Source organism: Crassostrea angulata, chromosome 1 (assembly GCF_025612915.1).
Source record: "Crassostrea angulata isolate pt1a10 chromosome 1, ASM2561291v2, whole genome shotgun sequence".
NCBI lineage: Eukaryota > Metazoa > Mollusca > Bivalvia > Ostreida > Ostreidae > Magallana > Magallana angulata.
In genome coordinates, this window is record NC_069111.1 from 25,265,190 (window position 1) to 25,289,407 (window position 24,218).

General features: G+C 32.8%; 1 protein-coding gene across 1 annotated transcript in view; it reads right to left on the reverse strand.

Moving 5' to 3' along the window:
• LOC128191851 (protein lava lamp-like) overlaps positions 1–24,218 on the reverse strand; it is an 81,472-nt gene that overhangs the window by 36,075 nt on the left and 21,179 nt on the right. The window contains exons 2-5 of the mRNA XM_052864182.1: positions 18,758–18,819; positions 18,565–18,650; positions 9,104–9,287; positions 8,598–8,675 (exon numbers count right to left, since the gene is read on the reverse strand). Of these exons, the coding sequence (XP_052720142.1) occupies positions 8,598–8,675; positions 9,104–9,176 (151 nt within the window). The 5' untranslated portion in view covers positions 9,177–9,287; positions 18,565–18,650; positions 18,758–18,819. The remainder of the gene's footprint in view (positions 1–8,597; positions 8,676–9,103; positions 9,288–18,564; positions 18,651–18,757; positions 18,820–24,218) is intronic.

The window sequence follows — 24,218 nt, forward strand, 5'->3', positions numbered from 1 at the left end:
GGTTTAAACATCTCCGCTGGCATATCGTATTTTGTTTTGCTTGGAGGCTATGATTGTAAAGGACATGTACTCGAAAGTACACATGTTATACTATACCACTGGATGTGCAGAGGCGGACCCAGCAATCTGATAAAGGGGGGGTTCCAGGCAGATGATACAGAAAGTGCTATAGATAAATTCCTATCAATTCCTGACAAAACAATAACTGTAAAATTCATTGTTTGTTATCTTTTAATCGGATTAAAAAAAATTACTCATCAATAAACAAAGACTTTTTAAACATTTTTCGGGGATAAAATTCGACAAACATTTTCAAAATCTCGTCAATATCAATTTCAATATTTGAGTGCACATTCATTAGTGCAAGTCCTGCCAATCTTTCTTCCCCCATTGTTGACCGGAGGTAAGTTTTGGTTCGCCGCAATGCCGAAAAGGATCGCTCCGCCTCGCAACTTGTAATAGGAAGAACACATCCTATGCTTAATATCAAGTGGATGTTAGGAAAAATGTCCTTATCAACTGTTGCCAAACAGTCTATGATGTTGGTCAGATTGTCTTGTGTCTCTGTAGAAGAGTCTATCCATTGTTTTTTCCATGTAAGGAGTTCCCTCCTGAGGCATGATGATGCCGGCATATCGGGTTCCCAAAACTGAAGTTTTTCGATTAGGTCGTCAATATCAGTCGTAATGATATGCTTTGGCAGCAACGACAACAGTGAAAGGCTTACTCTGTCTTCCTTCGCAAATCTAAGTGACATTTCATTGCTGAGGTGATCACAGAATGGAATTGCTATGTTGAGTTTGTAATATTCCTCAGGGTCTGTACCTGCAATATTTCCTCTATTATTTTGACGACCTGCAGTACGTGGCATTAGAAGCTGTGTTCCAAGCGTCTTTGCAAGTTCGTCTGCTTCTCTGTACCAACACGTAAATTCATTGTCTATATCCTTTCTAAGATCTTTTACACTTGAAATACACGTGTCGATAAGCATTACAGCAGAGAGTATGTCAAGATCACGCTTTTGCAGTTTAACTGCTAATGGTTTGATTAGGTCTAACACATTTTTTGCTATGAAAAATGCCATGATAAATGCGGATGACAGTAGTGTACTTAAGAGACCTTGGGCTTTGATTCTTGATTCCCTGTCCCAGCTTGGAATTTCAAAGTCAACGCTTGTCGGATCGGTGATCCCAGTAAGCGATAAAACAACTGGTTGATAGAGTTCTAAAAATGTTTCCAAACACGCATGCCTCTCAACCCAGCGAGTTTTACACAGTCCTTTCAGTTTCTGCACCCTTGAATCTGGCAATTGATTTTCAATTATACTTTCCAGGAGATGCTGGCGCTTTGGAGAATTTCGGAAAAATAGGAATGTTTCGTTTATACTGTCGATCATATTTCTAATTTGGGGCAGCTTACTTGAAGAAGCTATGCTTAGATTAAGAACGTGACTGTTACAATGCACATAAATGGCTCTTGGAGACAGGTCTCTCACTCGCTTCTGCACCCCAACTCTCTCTGATGACATAGCAGACGCACCGTCGTAGCATTGCCCCCTACACCTACTAACGTCAATGCCATTGATTTGGAGTGACTTCAAAAGGGTTTCTGCGATTTTCTCCCCATTGATTCCCTCAAGGTGAAGAAAATCAAAAAAGATCTCCTTAATCACTGGGATTGGTTCAAACGACACAAATCTTAAGCAAAGGGAGAGGATCTCTTTGTTCGAAGAATCCGTCACTTCATCGGCAATTACACTATAAAACGAATTTTCCGCCCCTGATTTTAAAGTTTTTGTAAGGCGGTCCCTGATAAACATACCAATGATAGAAATTAATTGGTTCTGAATTGTTTTTGAAGTGTATTGTGCATTTTTACGACCCTCCAAGAGATGTTGCCTTAGAACATCATCATTGTCAGATAGCAATGACAAAATAGCATGGAAATTGCCCTTTCTACCGGAAGTAGAAGTACTGTCGTCCCTGTGCCCTCTCAATGCGATGTTTTGTTTTCCACATAACAAGACAACTTTGATGATGCTTTTCAGAATGTGCTCATTTTTTTTGTATATCAATTCGTTGGCCTCTGAAAGCTTAAATCGAACACTTTCTTTTGGATTTTGAATAACTGCAGCGAAAGAAGATCCTTTGACAAGCGACTGTTTATGATAGTCGCAGTTTGCGTGATTTTCAAAAACGCCATCTTTGCCGACAGCTTTAGTCAAGTTTACAAATGGTCTTGAAACGAGAACGGCATTTTTGACACGACCTGTCTGAGGTGGGAACAAAATGCAATATTTGCAAAGTCCACCGCCTAAAATAGGACTGTAAACCAACCAAGGATATTTTACCAACCATGAATATTGGAAAGTGAGTGTGTACTTTTTTTTAAGTGTCCCCTTAATAACGGTTTGCTGGCAAAACTGTGAAAAGTTTTCATCAGGACGAAAATGGTGTTCAAGAAATTTATACCTCTCTTGATCAGTTAAATGAAATGAACTAGAGTTTAATAATCTCCCGATGTCATATAAAAATGACTGAGCATCATCAAGGACCTTTGAAGGGTTTTCCTCCTGAGCATTGTCAGCAGTAATTTTCCCGCTTTTGCCACTCATATTATATGTATCAATGTCTAACCTATTTCCCTGAACTGCTGCTTCAGAACACTCAGGGACAGAGTTTGAAATATCATTACATTTGGGAACAGATTTAGAAACATCTTTACAACACCCGGGGACAGAGTTAGAAACAACTTCACTACAATCATCAGTATAGACATCATTTGAAATTAAAAGAGCAAAGTGGTTAGGCTCATATGCAAACCCAGTCCTTGTATCTAGATTACCATCTCGTGACCAAATAATGCCAAACTTTGCATCAACAACTCTAGGTGAATCGAAAGGGGAAATGCGTTGATGAAAAAGAGGACGAAGTCCTTTATTTGCGTTTGGATACACAGACTCTATACTTAATTGAAGTAGGTTTGAAAGGGCCAGAATATGTATCATTGACGACCATTTTTTATCGGTACACGTAAGCAGAGCCTCGTGGCGGATAGCCGCCTCTCTGTCTCTTGTTCTGTCAAATAGGTCACTGGCTTCGTCTGTAAGTAAAAGGGAAAAAAGCGTATCCTCGTGATCTGTAAATATCTGTGTATGTGACACTGTGTTTTCTAGCACAGGATGGTTTACATATTTTTTAGATTTAATAAGCAATTCTGCAGCGACAAGAACACGCAACTGTGTTGAAAGGGAAATGTTACCTGCTAAATAGACAGAAACGCAATTGAACAAGCAGTTTCCATCACCGGGAATTTGAAGTGCTCTCCTGAATTGGTGCTTTATATCATCTGGCACTAACGCAGATGCGAGAGCATCTTCAACAATGTTTCGAACTGTTGTGTTTTGATTTACATCTCGTAAAACCTTTTTACGAATTTCTTGTGTCAAAAACTCCGATTCTTGAAAACATGTATTTATGTTTTTATCCAATATCGCTTTACGTATTTTTTCAATTCTCCACATGTTTACTAAGTCAAATGAAAACCGGATGCTGAGAGAGCGTACTACATTTTACTAAACTACACTGTATCCGTATGATTTAATTATTCCGAAACAACTTACTATAGACACATTTACACATTATACATGTATCTGTTTGAACAGAAGTCTTATAAATACGATATTTTTTGAAGTACTTGTGTTTTATTTTTGTAAAAATTAAAATAAATATTGAAAATAGTCGCCTATAAAATAGTTTTTATGGTTAAAAAAAAAATCACATGTCCAAGAGAAAGGGGGGGTTCCAACCCCCGGAACCCCCCCCCCCTGGATCCGCCACATGTCCAAGAGAAAGGGGGGGTTCCAACCCCCGGAACCCCCCCCCCCTGGATCCGCCAATGATGTGCATTAGCTCAAGTAGTTCATAACAGTTTATATTAATGAAAGTAGAACAAATGCCTCTTAACATAATGCAATTTTATAGAAAATATAGATTGTACACCTAAACGTTACTTCACTGCACTTGATTTAAAACGTTTACACTGTGTACACCTTTTTTGAAAATCAAGCAAACCCATATATTACATGTACTTTCAATACCCAATACAAAAACAAACAAACAAAACAATCAATGTATTAAACTAAAAACAGGAAAACGATTTGGGGAGACCCCGACCTAAAATGATGACTTGTATTGTTATTGGTGACAATATCTTTCAAAACTTTTATCATTTGAATCGCAGAAAGTCAAGAATTGTTTCCATGTTATTGTCTAAATTCTTACAATATTGGAACAGAGGATAAACTTTTCATCTTCTGTAGACACGGACAAGGTTCATATACATGTTATTTATCCAGTAGAAGTTTTCAATTTCATTAGGTTGCTGTTTAAATTTTATTTTCTAAAAATAATTCCTTGCTATGATAAAATAGTATCAAGCCGTATCTCTGCTTCTTTTCTATGAAGTATGACTTATCATTCTGCATGCGCACGTTTGTGGGCATCTCTACTGTACCCTGCCCATGCATTCTATAACTATTTTCAATTTTATACAAATACTGAAGTTATTTTTTATGAATTGTTTAGTTCAACTATACACAATTGTGCTTCAATATCATACCGTATAACGGGTATTTTCTGCGGCTTGAAATTTTTGCGGTTTAACCCCTAAAAAGTATCAAATTATATTCTGCGTTTTCAATTTCTGCGGTTACATTAGACTGCAAATATATATATATATATATATATATATATATATATATATATATATATATATATATATATATATATATATATATATATATGTTTACCGGATTTGCCTTAGGGAACGTAAACTAGAGAACCAAACTAACACTTATGTAGCGTTTTTATTTCAATTTCAATTATTTTTTTCTTTTAAGCTCGCGTTTATATGAAGCTCTAAAATATTTTGTCGCGGACTCTTTTAATTCTGGATAATCGGTTTGAATTTTCTCATAGTTGCGGCAGGTCCATGTTCAGCGGCGTAGTTCCCGATTATGGCTCGGTCCCTGGGTGAATAGGTCGAATATGAACCACTCGAAGTTGGCGTTGTAGATTTATCCATAACTTCAGACACCCTTGTGTTACACTCTTGGATCGATCTAGGGGATAAACTTGCCGATACTGTCCGTTAGGATTTGGAAGAATACTTCCGCGCTTTACATATCTTAAAATCGACATTCTTACCGTGTTCATGGTGAATGAGAACTAACTCTCAAATGTTTTATAAGTCTACTAAATACTGCTTGTGAACTTTTCTCAGATCAATTTTATTTCATACCCGACTAAACACACAGCCCTTATATCTGTTCAGCTATAATTGATATCGCACAGGTAACATGAGATAATTGGGTGTGAAATACGACGCAGAGCCCCCTAATAACGGACTGATCACGTTTGAAAATTATAGCTTGTATTTTAAATAGTGTCAAAATAAGTGATTTTTTTAAAAGAATATTTTGCGTTTTGAAATTTTGCGGATTTTTCTTATCCGCAAAATACCGCAGAAAATAAACAACCGCAGAAAATACCCGTTATACGGTAATTCTTTATTAAAACTGCATCCTTTTTCGCCATATTTTTATTCTTAACTTCCCTACACCATGTTAACTACACCTTTTAAGTGCACTTGATATACAATACAAAATGTTATCACCGGTGTAAACTTGTGTAAACCAAGATATACTAAATCAAGCGCGCCATATATTTTGATTAAGATAAAAATATAAAAACAATAAGCAAAGAGCCCCCTCCCTTTTTGAAGAAAGTTTTAAGATGTATAAGGTTTCTAAAAGTTTAATGGAAAAGCATTTACACAATCATAGACCCCCTCCAGAGTAGGTATTTAGGTCTCTATGGTTTTAACAAGTACATTATGTATATTTAAGTCATACTTTTTCCAATTTAGATTGGGTTATTTGGGGGTAAATAATTGTCTATATAATAAACATGAAAAGTTAAATTTGTTCAAAAAGCACACTGTTGTAAAACTGTTTAATCAGCGTTTTTTGTCTTGCAACTCGACAACTTTAATTCGAAATTTAAAAAAATCCCTTGATATATATTATTGAACATCTTACATAAAATGAAACTAAACTGATGATTTCAAGTGATTGAAGTTCAGTTCAATTAAATGGGTACAAATAAACAACACATATGCATATGCACAAAAATCATCGATAGTAAAACCTTACCCATTTTAAAGAATTACAATTGATTTTAAATATGAATGGAATTGATTAATTAATCTTAGAATTAATAAGATGAATTAATTATTTCCGAAAATTCAAGGAGACGTGCACATGACATTTTACGAATCTTCAAGAACCTTGAATAACGCTTGTCAATAAAATTGATACATACTCTGCATTCTAAAAGATATTTTCAACAAATTAAAATGGACTGTACCTAAATACAAGTTCATAGAATAATCAAAGTACTGAGAGTACTGAAAGACGGGGTCTTTGAAAGTTTTTTTTCATGCATAACGTGTTATTATTATTGTTAAAAGACAGTGAATGACAGAGTTCATGTCACAAATATTGACTATTATTTAATACATGCTTATATCTTTATAATAGGAAATGCTTTATGACGAAAGAAATAATGATCACTCATTAAAAACCAACATTTTTCATAATTTTAAGTGCAAAAAGGTCATTTTGACAAAACTGTTGAAAACTGAGTTTAAGTCTGCTAGAACTATTCACAACTGAAAAAAATTAGCTGAACATTTCACTATTTGGATATTCTAATTTTAAGGGTTTTCAGTATTTCATAAAGTACATAAATTTGAGAATAAGGATTCAAAATGTGTTAATCACTGATTAAGGAATAATAATTAATGCAGTGTAAAACTGAATGTATTTTTCAAATTCAATGTATTTGTGTGTTTTCAATAAGTATTAAGTAAAATTTTCTTCTTCAACTGGTAATAAAAAATCTCAAGTTTATGCTTACTGAGTATTAATTAAAAAATTAATACAATCAATAATCTATCAGTACTTACATACAGAACCAATCAGGCCCAACCTAACACCAGAGTAAACCCCAACTAAATCCTGTGTGTACTTTTTGGAGTTTACTTGGGGTTTACTTCTTGAAAATTTGGGTCCACTCGGGGTTTACTTTGGGTTTACTTTGGGTTTACTTGGAATTTGCTTTTGTGGTCAACTGTACGCATTGAAGTGTGAAGCAGACCCGTCTTTTATCTTATACACCATCCTACTGCTTGTAATTCCTGTCCCTTGTGTATTCCAAATACACAGTTAGCTTCTGCTTTCAGGGGTGTATTTCTGATTAAGGTTTACTCTCTGTATCCACTCTGGGTTTTCTTTGGGTTTACTCTGGGTCCACTCTAGTAAACCCGAAGTAAACCCAGAGTAAACCCAGAAAGTAAACCCAGGGTTTAGTTGGGGTTTACTTTCTGTTAGGTTGGGTCTGATCGGTACTGTAAGTAAAACCATATATTATAACAATTTATTTTTTTGAAAAATTAAAATATTTTCCTTTGTAAAACTGGATCCACAATGCGGTACCACACTTATCCTCAAGATTTTGATTTTAAACAAATTTGCTTTGCTTTCATTAAATTTACAGCTTTTCTAGACAATTTAAAAAAAGAAGTTTTTTTCTATATATTCCTATGTAATCTTTTGTCCCCCCATGCCCCTTCCCCCATGTTATGATCTCAACCTACCCATGGTGATAATGAATTGAACAAACTTTAAATCTACCCTACCTGAGAATGCTTTCACACATGTTTCAGCTTTGCTGGCTGATCAGTTTGTGAGAAGAATATGATTTAAAAGTTTTATCCTTTATATTTCTTTGTAAAAGTTTGACCCCCTATTGTGGCCCCGCCCTACCCCTGGGGATCATGATTTGAACAAACTTTGAATTTATCCTACCTGAGGATGCTTTCATACATGTTTCAGCTTTGCTTGCTGATTTCTGAGAAGAAGATAATTAAAAAGTTTTATTCTATATATTCCTAAATAAAAGTTTGACCCCCCCCCCATTGTGGCCACACCCTACCCCCGGAATCATGATTTTTACAACTTTGAATCTATCTTACCTGATGATGCTTTCACACATATTTCAGCTTTTCTGGCTGATTAGTTTCTGAGAAGATTTTTTTAAAGATCTGCCCTATATATTCCTATATAAAAGTTTGACCCCCCTCCACTGTGGCCCCACATTACCCCTGAGGGTAATGAATTTCACAACTTTGAATCAACACTACATGAGGATGCTTTCAAATAAGTTTCAGCTTTCCTGGCTTAATGGTTCTTAAAAGATCTTTGCTTAAGGGTGCTTAAAAGTGCAATATTTGGTTGAAATTAGCCCAGTGGTTCTGGAGAAGATGTTGAACATGTGAAAAGTTTACTGTTTACTGACAGATGGACAGACAGTTAGACAAACGGACAGCAGACAAAATATGTTCAGAAAAGCTCTCTTGAGCTCACAGCTTAGGTGACCTAACAAAAAACTTAGACAGACATGTCACAAACAATTACTATATATGCTTAACATAGTAAATTTAGATGAGAAATGAGAAATGAAGGGTTATGATACCATTGATGCATCTACTCGCAAAGTTGAAGGATTGCTCCAACAGTGGTGCCCATGCCTCTGGACCAGGGGTGGGAGTCACTAGTTTCAAGAAAAGAACACCATCGGGATCAGAATCTAGATGTAGAAGTATAGATCTTATCTTCTAGATTAAAAGAAGTATAGAAATGGATGGGGGCTCCCACAGGGGTGAAAAACTCGCATCAATATATTTATTTTTTTTATAGTATTTTTCTGATGCAAACTAGTTTACCTTAAGGTATCCGATCCTTATTAGGAACTAGGAACTAATTTTTAAAACCTTGAATATCCATCATGTATTAAATAAAATAGTCTGATATTAATTCAAAGCATTGAAGAGTAGAAAAGGGTTTACTGAAAAAAGTTTGTGTTATACACACGACTTTACAGTATCCAAGACTTTAAGCGTTTGTTCTATTTTAAAACATTGATTTATATATTTGTTACTGTTTTATATGCTTCACATACATAGGTACATGGTTATATACCTAAATGTTTTGACAGAACAGCAAAAAATTCTTCGTTTAGCTGGACATCTTCTCTGATAATATGCTTCAGCATTTGAAGAATTTCTTGCTGCTTGTCATCAGGTAGGTTCAGGGCAACCTTTCCAAATTCTCCAACATCTCCAGACGAATGTTGGAAGAAGGCTCCTATGAGGGCCAATAGTATCTAAACAAAACATTGACAAAAATTCAGCTTGACTGTAATAATGCAAATAAATGCTCTCAGAAAGTACTGGCGTCTGATATATGACACAAAAACATATAATTTGTGCAACATTTTTTACAAATGTCATAGTAATTTGTATAAGATATTTTTATTTAAGTATTGTAAATAAAAAAAATTTAAAACCCAAATCATACACTGCGTTACAAATTAAGTGTACGGATACAAAATGTTTTAGAAACAAAAAACTAAAAGCAAGTATGCATCACCTTTGAAAGTTCAAACTCTAATTTTTCATGTGGAGGGTTTTGATGAAGTTTGATGACTGTTTGAAAATCAATTTCTGGCGTACTGCCATATATTTCTAAAAAAAGAAACAACAATCATTAAGTTTGAGGGACAATTTATTTGGCTTCACATACACTTTTTCTCCAACACTAGCAAAATGTTTTTTCTCTCATAAGCTAGGCCTTCTTTACATTTGAATATATTTGTGTCTCTCTAGTCATTTTATTTTATATTTTACAAACCTTCCAAAGTCTGTGTAAAGTGCGAAACGAAATCGAAACGAAACGAAACGAAACGAAATCGAACGAAACGAAACGAAACCAATTGAAACGAAACGAAACCAATCGAAACGAAACGAAATCAAACGAAACGAAACCAAAAATCGAAACGAAACGAAACGGAATTTAAACAAAACTAATATCATTTTTGACTACATAAAAGTGAAAATAAATTCATTGAAATAAATGTTTGAACCATAAAATATAACTACCTGTATGTTTCAGATTGCCGCTGTAAATTTTTAAGCTGATTATCCGAAATTTGCAAAAATTATATAATTGTGTAAAAAAGTGATGTACATTCCTATACCTTTTAATGTTTCTAATTTGTTTCATTAAATGATATTCAGACGTTTAGAGAGAGAGAGAGAGAGAGAGAGAGAGAGAGAGAGATGCCTTAAAACCTATCAGCGACATCACATAGCAAAGTATATACGCAAGTTTTGGGAGAGAGAGAAAGAAAGAGAGAGGTAGAGATATGATGATGATACTGAAGGGGACATTCTAACAACAATTTTTTTCTATCGATTTGAAATATTGTAAAAATGAAACGATCGAATACAATGTGATGTAGAGCATACTGGTTGGTTACGACGTCCAAATTCATGCTATACATATTACAACAATTCTTATTATATGTTAGAAACTGGTAACCAACCAGTATGCTCTACATCACATTGTATTCGATCGTTTCATTTTTACAATAATTCAAATAGATAGAAAGAAAATTGATGTTAGAATGCCCCCTTCAGTATCAACGTCATATCTCTACCTCTCTCTTTCTTTCTCTCTCTCTCCCAAAACTTGCGTATATACTTTGCTATGTGATGTCGCTGATAGGTTTTAAGGCATCTCTCTCTCTCTCTCTCTCTCTCTCTCTCTCTCTCTCTCTAAACGTCTGAATATCAGTTAATGAAACAAATTAGAAACATTAAAAGGTATAGGAATGTACATCACTTATTTACACAATTATATAATTTTTGCAAATTTCGGATAATTGGCTTAAAAATTTACAGCGGCAATCTGAAACATACAGGTAGTTATATTTTATGGTTCAAACATTTATTTCAATGAATTTATTTTCACTTTTATGTAGTCAAAAATGATATTAGTTTTGTTTAAATTCCGTTTCGTTTCGTTTCGATTTTTGGTTTCGTTTCGTTTGATTTCGTTTCGTTTCGATTGGTTTCGTTTCGTTTCGATTGGTTTCGTTTCGTTTCGTTCGATTTCGTTTCGTTTCGTTTCGTTTCGATTTCGTTTCGCACTTTACAGGCGCCCGTCGAATAAATGTGAAAATAGATTCTCTTGATTCTATCCCATTAAAATTCTTTGAACAGTCACTGAAATAAATATGTAAGCCAAGTTATACAGATCTTTAAAAAGGAAATAAATATTGATATGCTGAATCAAATGTTTCACATGCTTTCCAAAGGATGTTTTGCGAATAACAATTAAATCTTCTTATACGGGAGATGGATTTCCCGAAAAAAAAATCATTTTGAAAATCAAAGATTTATTGTTGTTTTGTATTGTATATATTTCTAAATTTTTCGAATTTGCATTTCGAACCTATCATATTTCTCTTACAATTTTATTTTTTATCTTCTAAGTTGGCTAAAACAGCATTTTCTCAGTAAAATGGTATATTTCTGCATTGTTTTTAGCCTAGACATCCTTCAGAACCAGCCCGTAATTTTTTTTTTGGATATTTTAATAACTTTTGTTCAAAGGAATAAATTAAGATATTTTTTAGGGGCATCTCGTCCCTGGGGTTGAATTTTGCAAAAAACCGACAAAAATTTCGGAAACTGATTTCATCACATTGGTCTATGAGTGACTTCTGGATAGCTCAGTAAATTAAACTGTTGGCTATGTTACACAGGGTGTATTTGTGCCCTGGTTCGATTCCATCTGTGTGCATACTTTTTCTCTTTTAAAATTATCGGTTTGCATAAACATGTATTTTTTTTATACAGTTGGTGCATTTTACTCCGATTTTCTTCCTTAAATGCATGTTTGCTCTTCCAATAAATCATTTTGAAAATCAAAGATTTATTGTTGTTTTGTATTGTATATATTTCTAAATTTTTCGAATTTGCATTTCGAACCTATCATATTTCTCTTACAATTTTATTTTTTATCTTCTAAGTTGGCTAAAACAGCATTTTCTCAGTAAAATGGTATATTTCTGCATTGTTTTTAGCCTAGACATCCTTCAGAACCAGCCCGTAATTTTTTTTTTGGATATTTTAATAACTTTTGTTCAAAGGAATAAATTAAGATATTTTTTAGGGGCATCTCGGCCCTGGGGTTGAATTTTGCAAAAAACCGACAAACATTTCGGAAACTGATTTTATCATAATGGTCTATGAGTGACTTCTGGATAGCTCAGTAAATTAAACTGTTGGCTATGTTACACAGGGTGTATTTGTGCCCTGGTTCGATTCCATCTGTGTGCATACTTTTTCTCTTTTAAAATTATCGGTTTGCATAAACATGTATTTTTTTTATACAGTTGGTGCATTTTACTCCGATTTTCTTCCTTAAATGCATGTTTGCTCTTCCAATTGAAGACATTTCATGCATTTATGACAAAGTTTATACTGAACTGAAGGCACTCAACTGTAACTATACCTTAGTGAAAGCACGCTTTGTTTGAGGACAACAATCATTCACTCTGTGTTACTTGAAACAGGTGCCACGTAAAAAATCATGTCAAGCAAAGATTTGCGTTTGCCTTTCCAGAAAGAACATCGATAGGAAATGGTACAGTTGTAGGAGAAGTACGGCAAAGTAGATGCAGTTCGTTCTTTGCAAAGAACGTGTGCATTGGTAACATTTTATGCCAAAAATGCAGTAGGGAGGTTAATAGATTAGGAAAACATAGGTAATCACATATTACAAAGCTCACCGAGACGAGGCATCACCCTTATGAGGCATCACCTTTATGAGACCATCTTTATGATGAAAATCATACTTTATAATCTTGGATATTCATGGATACTGTTTTGACACAATATCATATGTTTAAAAATTGTATGATAATCATATGTTCATTTTATACGGTATTATATGATACAATGTTTATCAATACAATAATATTAATACAATATTGCATACTATCATATTTACGATATACCATCATATACCACAATATACTACTGTAATAGACAATAATAATATGACTTTCTATTGTTTAATACTTTATTGTATTTGATCACATAATACAATATCATAATATACAATATGTAATACAATTCAGTATTATATACTACAGTATCATATCATAGTAGACATCACAATATTGTAACATATGATATCATATTGTATAATATAGTATGATATTGTATTGTATGAAACTGTATCATATTTGATACATTACATGATATTGTATCACATGATACAATATATTTTGATAAAATTGATCAAATATCCGATACAAGTGATATAGTAAATTATAATACGATATTATATATTATACAATATTGCATGATAAGATACAATACTATATATTGCAATATCATATGTAACAGTACCATGTGATAGAATAGTATATAATACAATATCTTATTCATATTATTCAATATTGTAGCATAATCTACAATACTTTACATAACAATATCATGATACAATACCAAAACATTAAAAAAATTGACGCAAAATCATTTAACTTTTTACAATATAATATGATGTTATAGCGAGCGCAGCTCGCCGGCGCGCAGCACCGGAGCGAAGCGAACTCTACCGGCAAGGCATGTGTGAATAGAAAATTCGGACAAGTTGCACATTCACTCAACGGATTTTTTTGGCGTCAGTAAATCGGACCAGTAATGCATTGTTTTAATCGTCCCAGTAGTTCCCTGTAATCATGTCAATTTTTATCACTTCACACTATCTCGAAAATCAGCAAGACAATATAAAAACAAAAACGATGTATACGACACACAGTGAGTGCTACCTCTAAAGTTCACGTCAGTACACTCTCAATCAAAAATAATCGAGTGATGTCACAAAGGTTTACACATTGATCTGATAGATTTTTTCGGCGTCAGTAAATTTTGACCCACAATTCATAGTACCAATGGTTTCCAACCTCACGTTCTCGCGAGAATCAAAGTTCAAGTTTTGAGAAGCATAAATAAGATATGTAATTTTAAGAACATCATGCTTTTCTAAGTAAATAAAACAGTATACTTCGCGTACTTTTATTTCTCAGGGGAGTTTTAAAGAGTCAGACGACACTTAACCAACGTCAGCTTTGACGTCACAATAAGCACTGATAAGGGGAAATTACTCTAATTGAAGTTATTGTAAATCTGCTGAAATGACTAAAATCCTCTCAAAATCTTGCAACGGCTAAGCTAAAGAACAGCTGAAGAATTAGGACATTTCTTAAGATACAGGAAACAGTTGTAAATTTCACTCATTGGGATGAATGCTCACATTTATTTTATTCACTATAGGCCTAATTACGGTAAATTCCTGGAACGTACACATAGCATCACCTTTTTTTTTTAAAAGGGAGTGGGTGGGTGGATGGCAGCCTCATCCAAATAATCTTTGCAAGCAAAAAGAAAAAAAAGGAAGGAAAATTCTAATCCTTCAGCTCTTTAGCAGATCAATGGTTTTCTTATTTGTATGATGAGTCACGTTTATATGAAGGTTTAAGAACAAAAATGTCTACTGCAAAAAAAAAAGGGGGGGGGGGGGTGAACTGACGTTACAATCACTTTAAAAGAGGAGAAACAGTGCAATGAATATTTATATATCAAAATCTTTATTATTCAACAACATTGTATCTGAGATTAAACTACTGTTCTACTTACAATTAAATAAATTATAACAAATCTTATAAACTATGAATAATGAAAATTTATTGATTGAAGATAAATAACGTTATGTTTGTTAATTTTATTTTTATTGATTTTTTACAATTCATTGTTTGATCACATGCTGTGCTCGCCATAACGGTCGCACCGTTAAACATATTATTGTATATATAACAATAGTATATCATATCTTACAATACTATAACATTTGAATCATGTTATATCATTTAACAACAAACACATCTATCAAAGAGTAGGAGATTCTTGAAAATGAAGATCAGCCTCTGCATCTGAATCTTCCTTTGCGATTCATGTGTATTAAATCAACTATGCAAGCTATTATCTATAAAATATGTGACCTGTTCCAAAAAAAACTACGCCTCATCCAGCATCTAAAACCTATGGCTCAGATTCAGCATTCAAGCCTGTTAGGAACATCATTATCATAATACGCATCATCAAAGCAAGGTTGGTGAAGTTTGGATCAGTGATATCTAAGATATAATCATCAGAGAGCACCTGCGCCAAAAACTTTAACCATTCCTCAAAACTTTAACCTCCTCCTGCATCCGAAACCTATGGGGTCATATTTAGCATTCAAGCCTGTCAAGTGCATCAGTATTAAGATGCACCATCCATGCAAGTTTGGTGAAGTTGGAACCAATAATAATTAAAGTATAATCATCAGAGGGCACCTGCTCTATAAACTTTAACCAGCTCTAAAAACCTTAACTTGACATCCAGCATCCAAAACCCTTGGTTCGGATTCAGCATTCAAGCCTGTTAGGTGCATCAATGTCATTAGACACACCATCCATGCAAGTTTGGTGAAGTTAGGTCCATAAGTAACTTCAAAATGGCTATCAAAGGGCACCTGCAACAAAAACTTTAACCTGCTTCAAAAAGCCTATCCTCCTCCAGCATCTGAAATTCATGGCCCAGATTCAGCATCCAAGTCCTCAAGGTCCATAAGTTGGTCCAGATGCATTATCCCTGCAAGTTTGGTGAGGATAGAATTGGTAATAACTTAAAAACAGAACCTGCAACAAAAACCTTACCCAGGTCCGGACGCCGACACCGACGCCAGGGGTGTAGCATAAGCTCCCTACGACTTCGTATTGGTGAGCTTAAAAAAAGGGCTACATCTAAGTATCAACAAAACTTCTAAAATTTCTATTTTTATATATTTTTTATAATTAGCTCACCTGATCCAAAGGTTCAAGTGAGCTTTTCTGATCACCTGTTATCCGTTGTCCGTCCGTTTATAAACTTTTCACATTTTTGACCTCTTCTCTAAAAACCACTGAGCCAAATTTTACCAAACTGGTACAAAGCATTTTTAAGTAAAGGTTATTTTATATGGTTAAAAATAAAGGGCTAAACCGAAAACCTCTTGTTTGAACCTTAAACCTCTTGTTTGCATTTCTTACACCAATGAAATGTATCATCTCCAAAAATATGTTGTAAAAGGGCGTATTTACACATTTATTTCAGAAAATACTATGTATCATGCACGTTTTAAAGAAGATTGCAAATTTTGCGTTATCCTCCCACAATAAGGAGCACATCACGTAAAGCATCCATACCAACGACATTAAAATAAGAACTTACTTGTCAATTGTTTTGGAATAATTAGTTCAAATACAAAACAAAATCTTGTAAAAACTCTGCTTCTGATTAAAGCAAATGAATGTGTTCTTGCTGATACGGATCTGTTTCATAAATAGAATAAGAAAAATGTTTAATATTGATGCATAAAAACAATCTTTAAAATCGCGTGACGCGAGACTTTCGATAATTGATATGTCCCTGGCTGTAAATAAACGCATATAGAGTACATGTATCGTATTATAGAAATTAAACTGAAAATAAAATTTACAGATAATTAACAGAGTAAAATAAAAGCTTCCATTACTTATACTGCTCGGACAAAGACTGTAAAACGTTTTTTCAATCACTATACTTTATGAGAACTAGAAGCTAAGAGTTAACTGTGTAGGCCTAAAATCAAGAAGTGGAATGGAAATCCATATGCTTTTTGTAAAGACTGAAACTAATACACCGGTTAATTCAATTGTAATTGACAATTGATCCTCTAAACATAAGTAATCACAGATTACAAAGCTCAACGAGACGAGGTCCACCTTTAGTGGCATCACATTTATGATACCACCCTTCATCATATTATATGAATATCATAGTTAATGATCTTGGATCATATTCACGGATACTATTTTGACACAATACTGTGGTTTCATTATTAATCAAGTGTATCATTTTTTGTGGTTAAAGTGAAAAACACAGTTTCAAGGATACATAAATCCGTTGACAATAATCCTATCAATACAAACTGTTAGTAGAAATTGCACCTCAATGAACATTTATTTTCACGGATAAACTTTACAACGAAATCCACAAAAATTGGTATTAGATGAATATTGATAATTTTATGCAATCCCAGTTGTGGGTTTAAACAAAAATAAGACACAAACATGCAGCACAAGCTTTTATTTACATTCGACAGACAGGACATGGTGAAATTTCTATTGCAGTAATTAGCGTTGTCGGTCTTTATCTGTGAAGATATCTTGTTTGACAGTTTTAAATCTGTTTTCAAGTTGGATTAATAGGGTTTAAAGTAGGTTTCTTCCAATCGCGAGTAGAAATATTTTCTACATTGAAAGCCAAAGAACGACATTAGAGGCTATATAATAAAATACTGTAATATATAATGATACAATATGATTTTGTAATATATATGACATTGTATCAAGATATATGATATACGATATAGTATGGTAACCGTATTATACATTATTGTATTTGATTTGATATTACAATATCATAATATATAACACATGATACAATATAGTAGCATATGATACAATATTAAATAACATAATACATCACCATGATTATATTTTATTGTATGATATTGTATTATATGCTATTGACATGACACATATGAAATTTCATATGAAACAATATCATGTGATACAATAACATATTATACAATATCACATTATACAATAATGTATCACAATATATAGTACTATACATAACAATACCATGATACATTATCATACAAAAAATTTGATAAAATATCAAATAATATAGTTTATTACAATACAATATATAATATGATATTGTATGATATAAAATTATAGGGTATCATATCATACAATACTATATGATAGGAATAATGTTATATCATTTAACAACAAACACATCTATCAAGCAAGTTTGCGTGATGTTGGAATTTTCTTTTAGCATCCTTGATAGTGGAGATCAGGCTCTGCATCTGAAACGACCTCTGTGATTCATTTATATTATGTTCAACTATGCAAGTTTAAAATAGTACTATCATCTATTAACATGTGACCTGTTCAAAATAACTGAACCTCATTATAGGCATCTGAAACCTACGGCTCAAATTTCAGCACTCAAGCCTCTCAGAAGCATCAGTATCATAAGATGCACCACCCATGCAGGTTTGGTGAAGTTAGGACCAGTAATAACTAAGATATAATCATCAAAGGGCACCCGCACCAGAAAATGTTACCAGCTCTAAAGACATGAACCTCCTCCACATCTGAAATTCATGGCCCAGATTCAGCATCCAAGTCTTTCAAGTCCATAAGTAAGTCTAGATGCATCATCCATGCAAGTTTGGTGAAGATAGGACAAGTAATAACTTTAAACTTAAATACAAGGCATGCAACAAAAACTTTAACCAGTTCTTGGCGCCAACACCGACGGTATAGCATAAGCCCCCCCCCCCCCCCCCCAACTTCGTCTCCGTGAACAAAAAAAATGCTATTTTGGAAGGATAATGACTGAAAAAGATGTGGATATGTAAATAAGTAAATAAGTAAAAAAGCTTACTGTCTTGCAATAAAGTCTAAGAATTCCCTTCCTGAACTAACATCAGTGATAGAAGTTACAGTCTTGTCTTCAAAAAACAAATCAAGCTGCAAAGTAAAAATATGGAATGACATTTGAATTACATTCAAATTATCAGCAGCAAAAAAATAATTCTGTTTAAAAAGTAAATCACTATAATGATATTAATATTTACCTATGCTACTATTGCGTCTCTTTTCCCTGGATCCATTTTCTTTTTTTCACAGGATGCCTCACCTTGCAATTGATCAAGTTAAAAACAAACAGTCTTTCAGGAAATGTTCAATATAAGATTTATGAATTATGCAAAAATCATGCCAATTTTGACTTATGCCTCAGAAATTTGGATAAGTTATTTTAAAAATATAACAAAAATTCAAACAAAAAAATTCAAAATTTTATCTTGAAAGACATTTTAGGGGTTCATAATAAAGCTTCTAATTTAAAAATTAGCAGTTAGAATAGAGTTTGGTGCATTTCCCTTTATTTTCAGAATATATAAATTATTTAAAGATATTATTTCAGAGTGCAGAAAATTGTTTCAGATCAAGAAAACTCAAATTTTCTTTGAAAACATGCATATTTAGAGGATGAAAAACTTGCAGGAAATGGAAAATATTGTTAGCAAAACTGTATACGAAGAATCCTTGCTGATATTATTGGTTCACTTACTAATACAGTATCTATAAATGATTCATAGACATTAACAAAATTTTAGAAAAAGGTATGGAAAATTATCATTCTACAGCCAATTAATATGTACACAAAATTTAAACATTAGGCTTGAAATTCAACCATACTTAAATTTTTCCATTTCCAAGAAAATCCGTTCCTTTTTTACTCAATTAAGAATAAGTGCACACAAATTACAGATAGAGGTTGGCAGGTATTATACCACTATTAATCCAAGTGACGAAAGATATTTAATTATATTAATTGTCACACCGTTGTTGAAGATATATATCATTTTTATTTGAATCAATTGAAAGCTAGATGTCCGCTTTATAAACAACTACGAAGTGAAGATTGTTCACTTTTTAATAACACATGTATATCTTATAAAATGCTTAACCCGGCAGATGTAAATTAACATAAGAAAATCTATGTACTAATTTTATTCGTATACTGTATGAGGGTTGTTCGGAAATTATTGAGACAACATAAATATTTTCCATTCTAAGAGACAAATATTGGTGAATATTGGCATAAACATTGAGGAAATTAAAACAAATTATGAAACAAAGTATTATTAAAAAATACTTTGTAATTTGTTTACGACGGCATACATAAACATGTCGGTGGTCGGGGTACCAAGTGCAGGCATAAACTCAGAGATTAATTAACACAATTACTAAGTGTCGGTGGACCAACAATTAGTAGTGAAGGAAATCAAATTACATATGTTCATTTTGCTATTTATTATCACTTAATTGTGTACAAGTTTCAGTTTGAGTTGAAATACGTAGATAGTACAAATATATAAACAAAGAAATATAAATCAGACTACGACGATTTATTGAATTTTGACATCAACACAGCGCTGCGAATATACAACAAATTGGTGAGGAACACGGAAAAAAAACACCTTTACAGGCCAAGTAATTCCTTAAATATGAAGTATACAATATAAAAGAGTCAAGAGTTTCATTTTATCGGATTTTTTTTACTGACTTTTTAACTAAATTTACAACAAATGGGCTAAAAACTGATGTCAATTAACAGTTCTTAAATATGTACAGAATGACTTTAACAGACCTTTCACGGAAAGCTGACTTTTGGGTAGAAATAACTCATTTTTTTACAAAACAACCAAGAATGGAGAAGATACGTAAACGTTGATATCTTAAAATGAAAAAAAATGGATGAGAAATAAAAAATAATTAATGTATTCTGTTTGATTGTAAGGCGTACAAAACATAGGAGCAAGGAAACGCGTTAAGGTGGCTCTATACGCCGAGTTTATTCCAATTTTCAATAGAAGACCACAAAACATATACTTATTAAATATTAAAATGATGATAGGGATACTATAGGTATTTTTAAAGAATTTTTTAATGTTTTTTCGTGTTTTTGTGAAATAGTTTTTAAAAAGACAGCTTTTAACAAATTGAGAAAAAAAATTGTCATATGATGGATATTTCCTTCGGACACATAAAAAAAATATAAAACTTCTTAACATTCAAAAATGTTATCATTGCAATTTTTTTTTTGTATTTCCCCAAAACATAATTTTTCATATTTTCTTACTCTGTTGACAAATCAACTGAAAAAGTTGCTTGATGTTATAAGAAAATGTATTTTAATAAATGTGACATAAAAAATTGAATGAAAATCATATTGCAAATAAGCACAAAAAATATTTTAAATTTTATTTGGTATGAAAGTTCCTCAGGTAAGGGTTAGCGTTCCTAAGTCCTGAGGCCCAAACATCTTGGGGACTTTTCATTTCTGAGTTGAAGAAAATTTCCTAGATATAATGTTGGAATGATAAATACATACATATTTCATTACATGGCTGTATAAGTGAATATACTAGTATTCGCTTTAATGCAGATCTAATTAAGTCAAATAAATAAAGGGGGAAATTGACAAGGTTAATAGGATTTATATATGTATCCCAACCTGAGAGAAATTCAAAGCAACCCTTCCATCCCCTGACGGTGTCGATATTAATGTGCATTAAAGTATATTATAATTGAAATATTTTCACCGGTTTAAAATTTTCTTTAACAGTATTAAACCAAAAAATATGTTTTAGAAAATTTTGGAAAGTTAAAAAAATTTATTGTTCTCAACGGGAAACGAACTCATGACCTACAGGTTTGTAGCGAACCCACTGCACTAACGTGTAACATGTCAATGGTGGGAAAGAAACTCTTTAAAAAATTATACTTGATTTTATTGTTAATTTCGATAAATAATACCACACAATGTGAAGCTGTCACATACAACATTACTTGTACATTGTAAGCAATGAATTTTCCAATTATCAAATTAAATCTTTTCATTTAAAAAAATTTTCAAAAGAGCAGTCCCCATACAATTCGCCTCAGTTTAAATCAGCCAGTACCGGAATTGCATGCTTCCAGATTTACTTTTTTGCGTACTGCGTCATCAAAAAGTGGTGTATAGAGCCACCTTAAAATGACTTTGCGATGAGTTTGGGGTTGTGCCGGTGTAACGACGAAAAGTGACCCCCGTAGAATATTGACCGAGGGTCATTTTTCTACGTAGAAAAATGACCCACTCAGTTGTAGAATACTTGGATAACATCGTGGAAATTTTATCCGGGAGGGGGGGTATTAATGGGAAGGGGGTCGAGGCCTATTATAGGTAAATTTAATAAGTGACCTTAATAAGTTTGATTTCCCCATCCCTAAGATCCGCGATCGATTGCATGCTCCATCCCATTTGGATAAAAAAAATAAATGCTTGATTTTAAAACCATATAAACATTACCAATCCCAAAACTTCAAATTTAGAATTGATTACAAGAAACGGAATACTTTACAAATGACTCTGCATGAATTTGAATTGATATCTGTTGTTAATTTGATAACATATACCTACTTTTAGAAACTGCTAAATATGAGTATGATTGTCTGGGAAACTTATATGGTATTATTTACTAGATTCAAATGTGGTTTTTACATACCAGAGTTATATTCAAATGGAGTCAAAGTCAATGTCAAAGTCCTTTACAGTGTCATTGTTTCTTTGCAATTTGTACTAGCTGTTATATACCGAAGTTTGCAAGTATATAACAGCTAGTACAAATTGCAAAGAAACAATGACACTAAAAAAGGACTTTGGCATTGACTTTGACTTCATTTGAATACAACTCTGGTATGTAAAAACCACATTTGAATCTAGTAAATATTACCGGCATATTCTTATATATGCTTGAAATTCACTTTGATTTACCATATAAGTTTCCCAGACAATCATACTCATTTCTTGCAGTTTCTAAAAGTAGACATGCTTTTTACTTTTCTCGAAAAAGTGATCTCTTAACTGAGTGTCAATTAAGTATAACATCTATTAAGATATAATAATTTATTTGTTGATAAGTAAATAACGTGGTATAAGAACTGCTGTAAGGACCAGATTGCATACACAAAGATTTATATATACCAAACTTACAAAAATAAAATAATATTATATACATTTGTAAAGAGTGCCTGTTTGGGAGGGTAACAGTTGAAATTGACACCCCGAGAAAACCATTGTCAACCAGCGAGAAGAGAGAAAAGGTTCATAATAATGCAAAAGAAACCTGAAACAAAATTTTTGAACTCCATTTTAAATCTACACAAGAATCACAATTACATCGATTACATTTCCAAATTCTTCATAGAATTTTTCCGACAAATAAATATCTTTTCAAAACAAAAAAGCAGAGTCTCCTGTGTGTACGCGTTCTGTAAAAGAGATGAAGAGAGTATTTAACATTTATTTTAATTATGAATGTACTGTAGTAACAGAATTATGGACTGATTTTGAGGAATAGATTTTAAGACAGTTTGATTAATTAATGACATTTGATAAACAATAATTAGTTCTTTTTAGAGAATATAAAAAAAGAGAAATTTATGATTATTTTTATTTATTATTGTGAGGCAATATAGTTTTTCTTGTACATATAAAAGTAACGCCAATGCAAATATACGTGAATTAAAAACTGTTATAATAGAAAGGCTTTTCACCGAAAAATATATGCTAATGAAGAATTATAGATATACGGAATAGGAAATCTATGGCAAAAATAAGCTTTAGTGCGGTAGTACATATATTTTAACAATAAAATGCTTTCTTTGGTGATTCATTCGGGATATGAAGGTAGTGACATTGCAGAAAAAATACATAACCCGCGTTAGCGGGTCATGTAATTTTTTTCTGCAATGATCACTACCTTTATAACCCGAATGAATCATCAAAGAAAGCATTTTATTGTTTATATTAACATCTTTCTTTAAGCTAATCGATATATCAATTAGGAGAAGTAAAATTCACTAAAATTCACTAAATTACTGTTGATGTACGTAAGTAAGTTAGCTAAAAGTCTCCTGTGAGACTTTGAGTCTGACTTCGTGCAGTCCGTGATTTTTCCTAGGTCGCTATAGGTTTGGACCAATCGATAAACAGGGCGTGTCGATATCTGCCCTGTCATTTTCTTATCAGTTTCAGCCGCTGTAGATTTCGACCAGTCGATTAACGGCGCGTTTAGATTTCAGTCTGGCTGTTTCTATAGAGCTATGTATTAACTATAAGTTTCCGTAAGAAATAGAGGGAAAAATACTTGGGAGATGTAAATATATAAGGATAAATTGTTTCTTTATTGTGTAGTTTTTTTCTATTTTGTTTATAACTGCAATGGATTTTCAAGTTTCCATGTAGAAAAGGGTCCTATCGCGTGAATATGGTTTATTTATCATATACATAATATGTAAACAATGCCCCTAATCTCTCTCTCTCTCTCTCTCTCTCTCAACTTTTATTACACACGGACTGTACAGTATAAGATATTCAAATAGTCAAAAGTTTTCCAATATATGATTGTATCAACTAATGTACGAGATATATCACGTTTGTATATGTTGTGAAAGTGGAAAATTCAATTAGAAAAAGATTAAAAA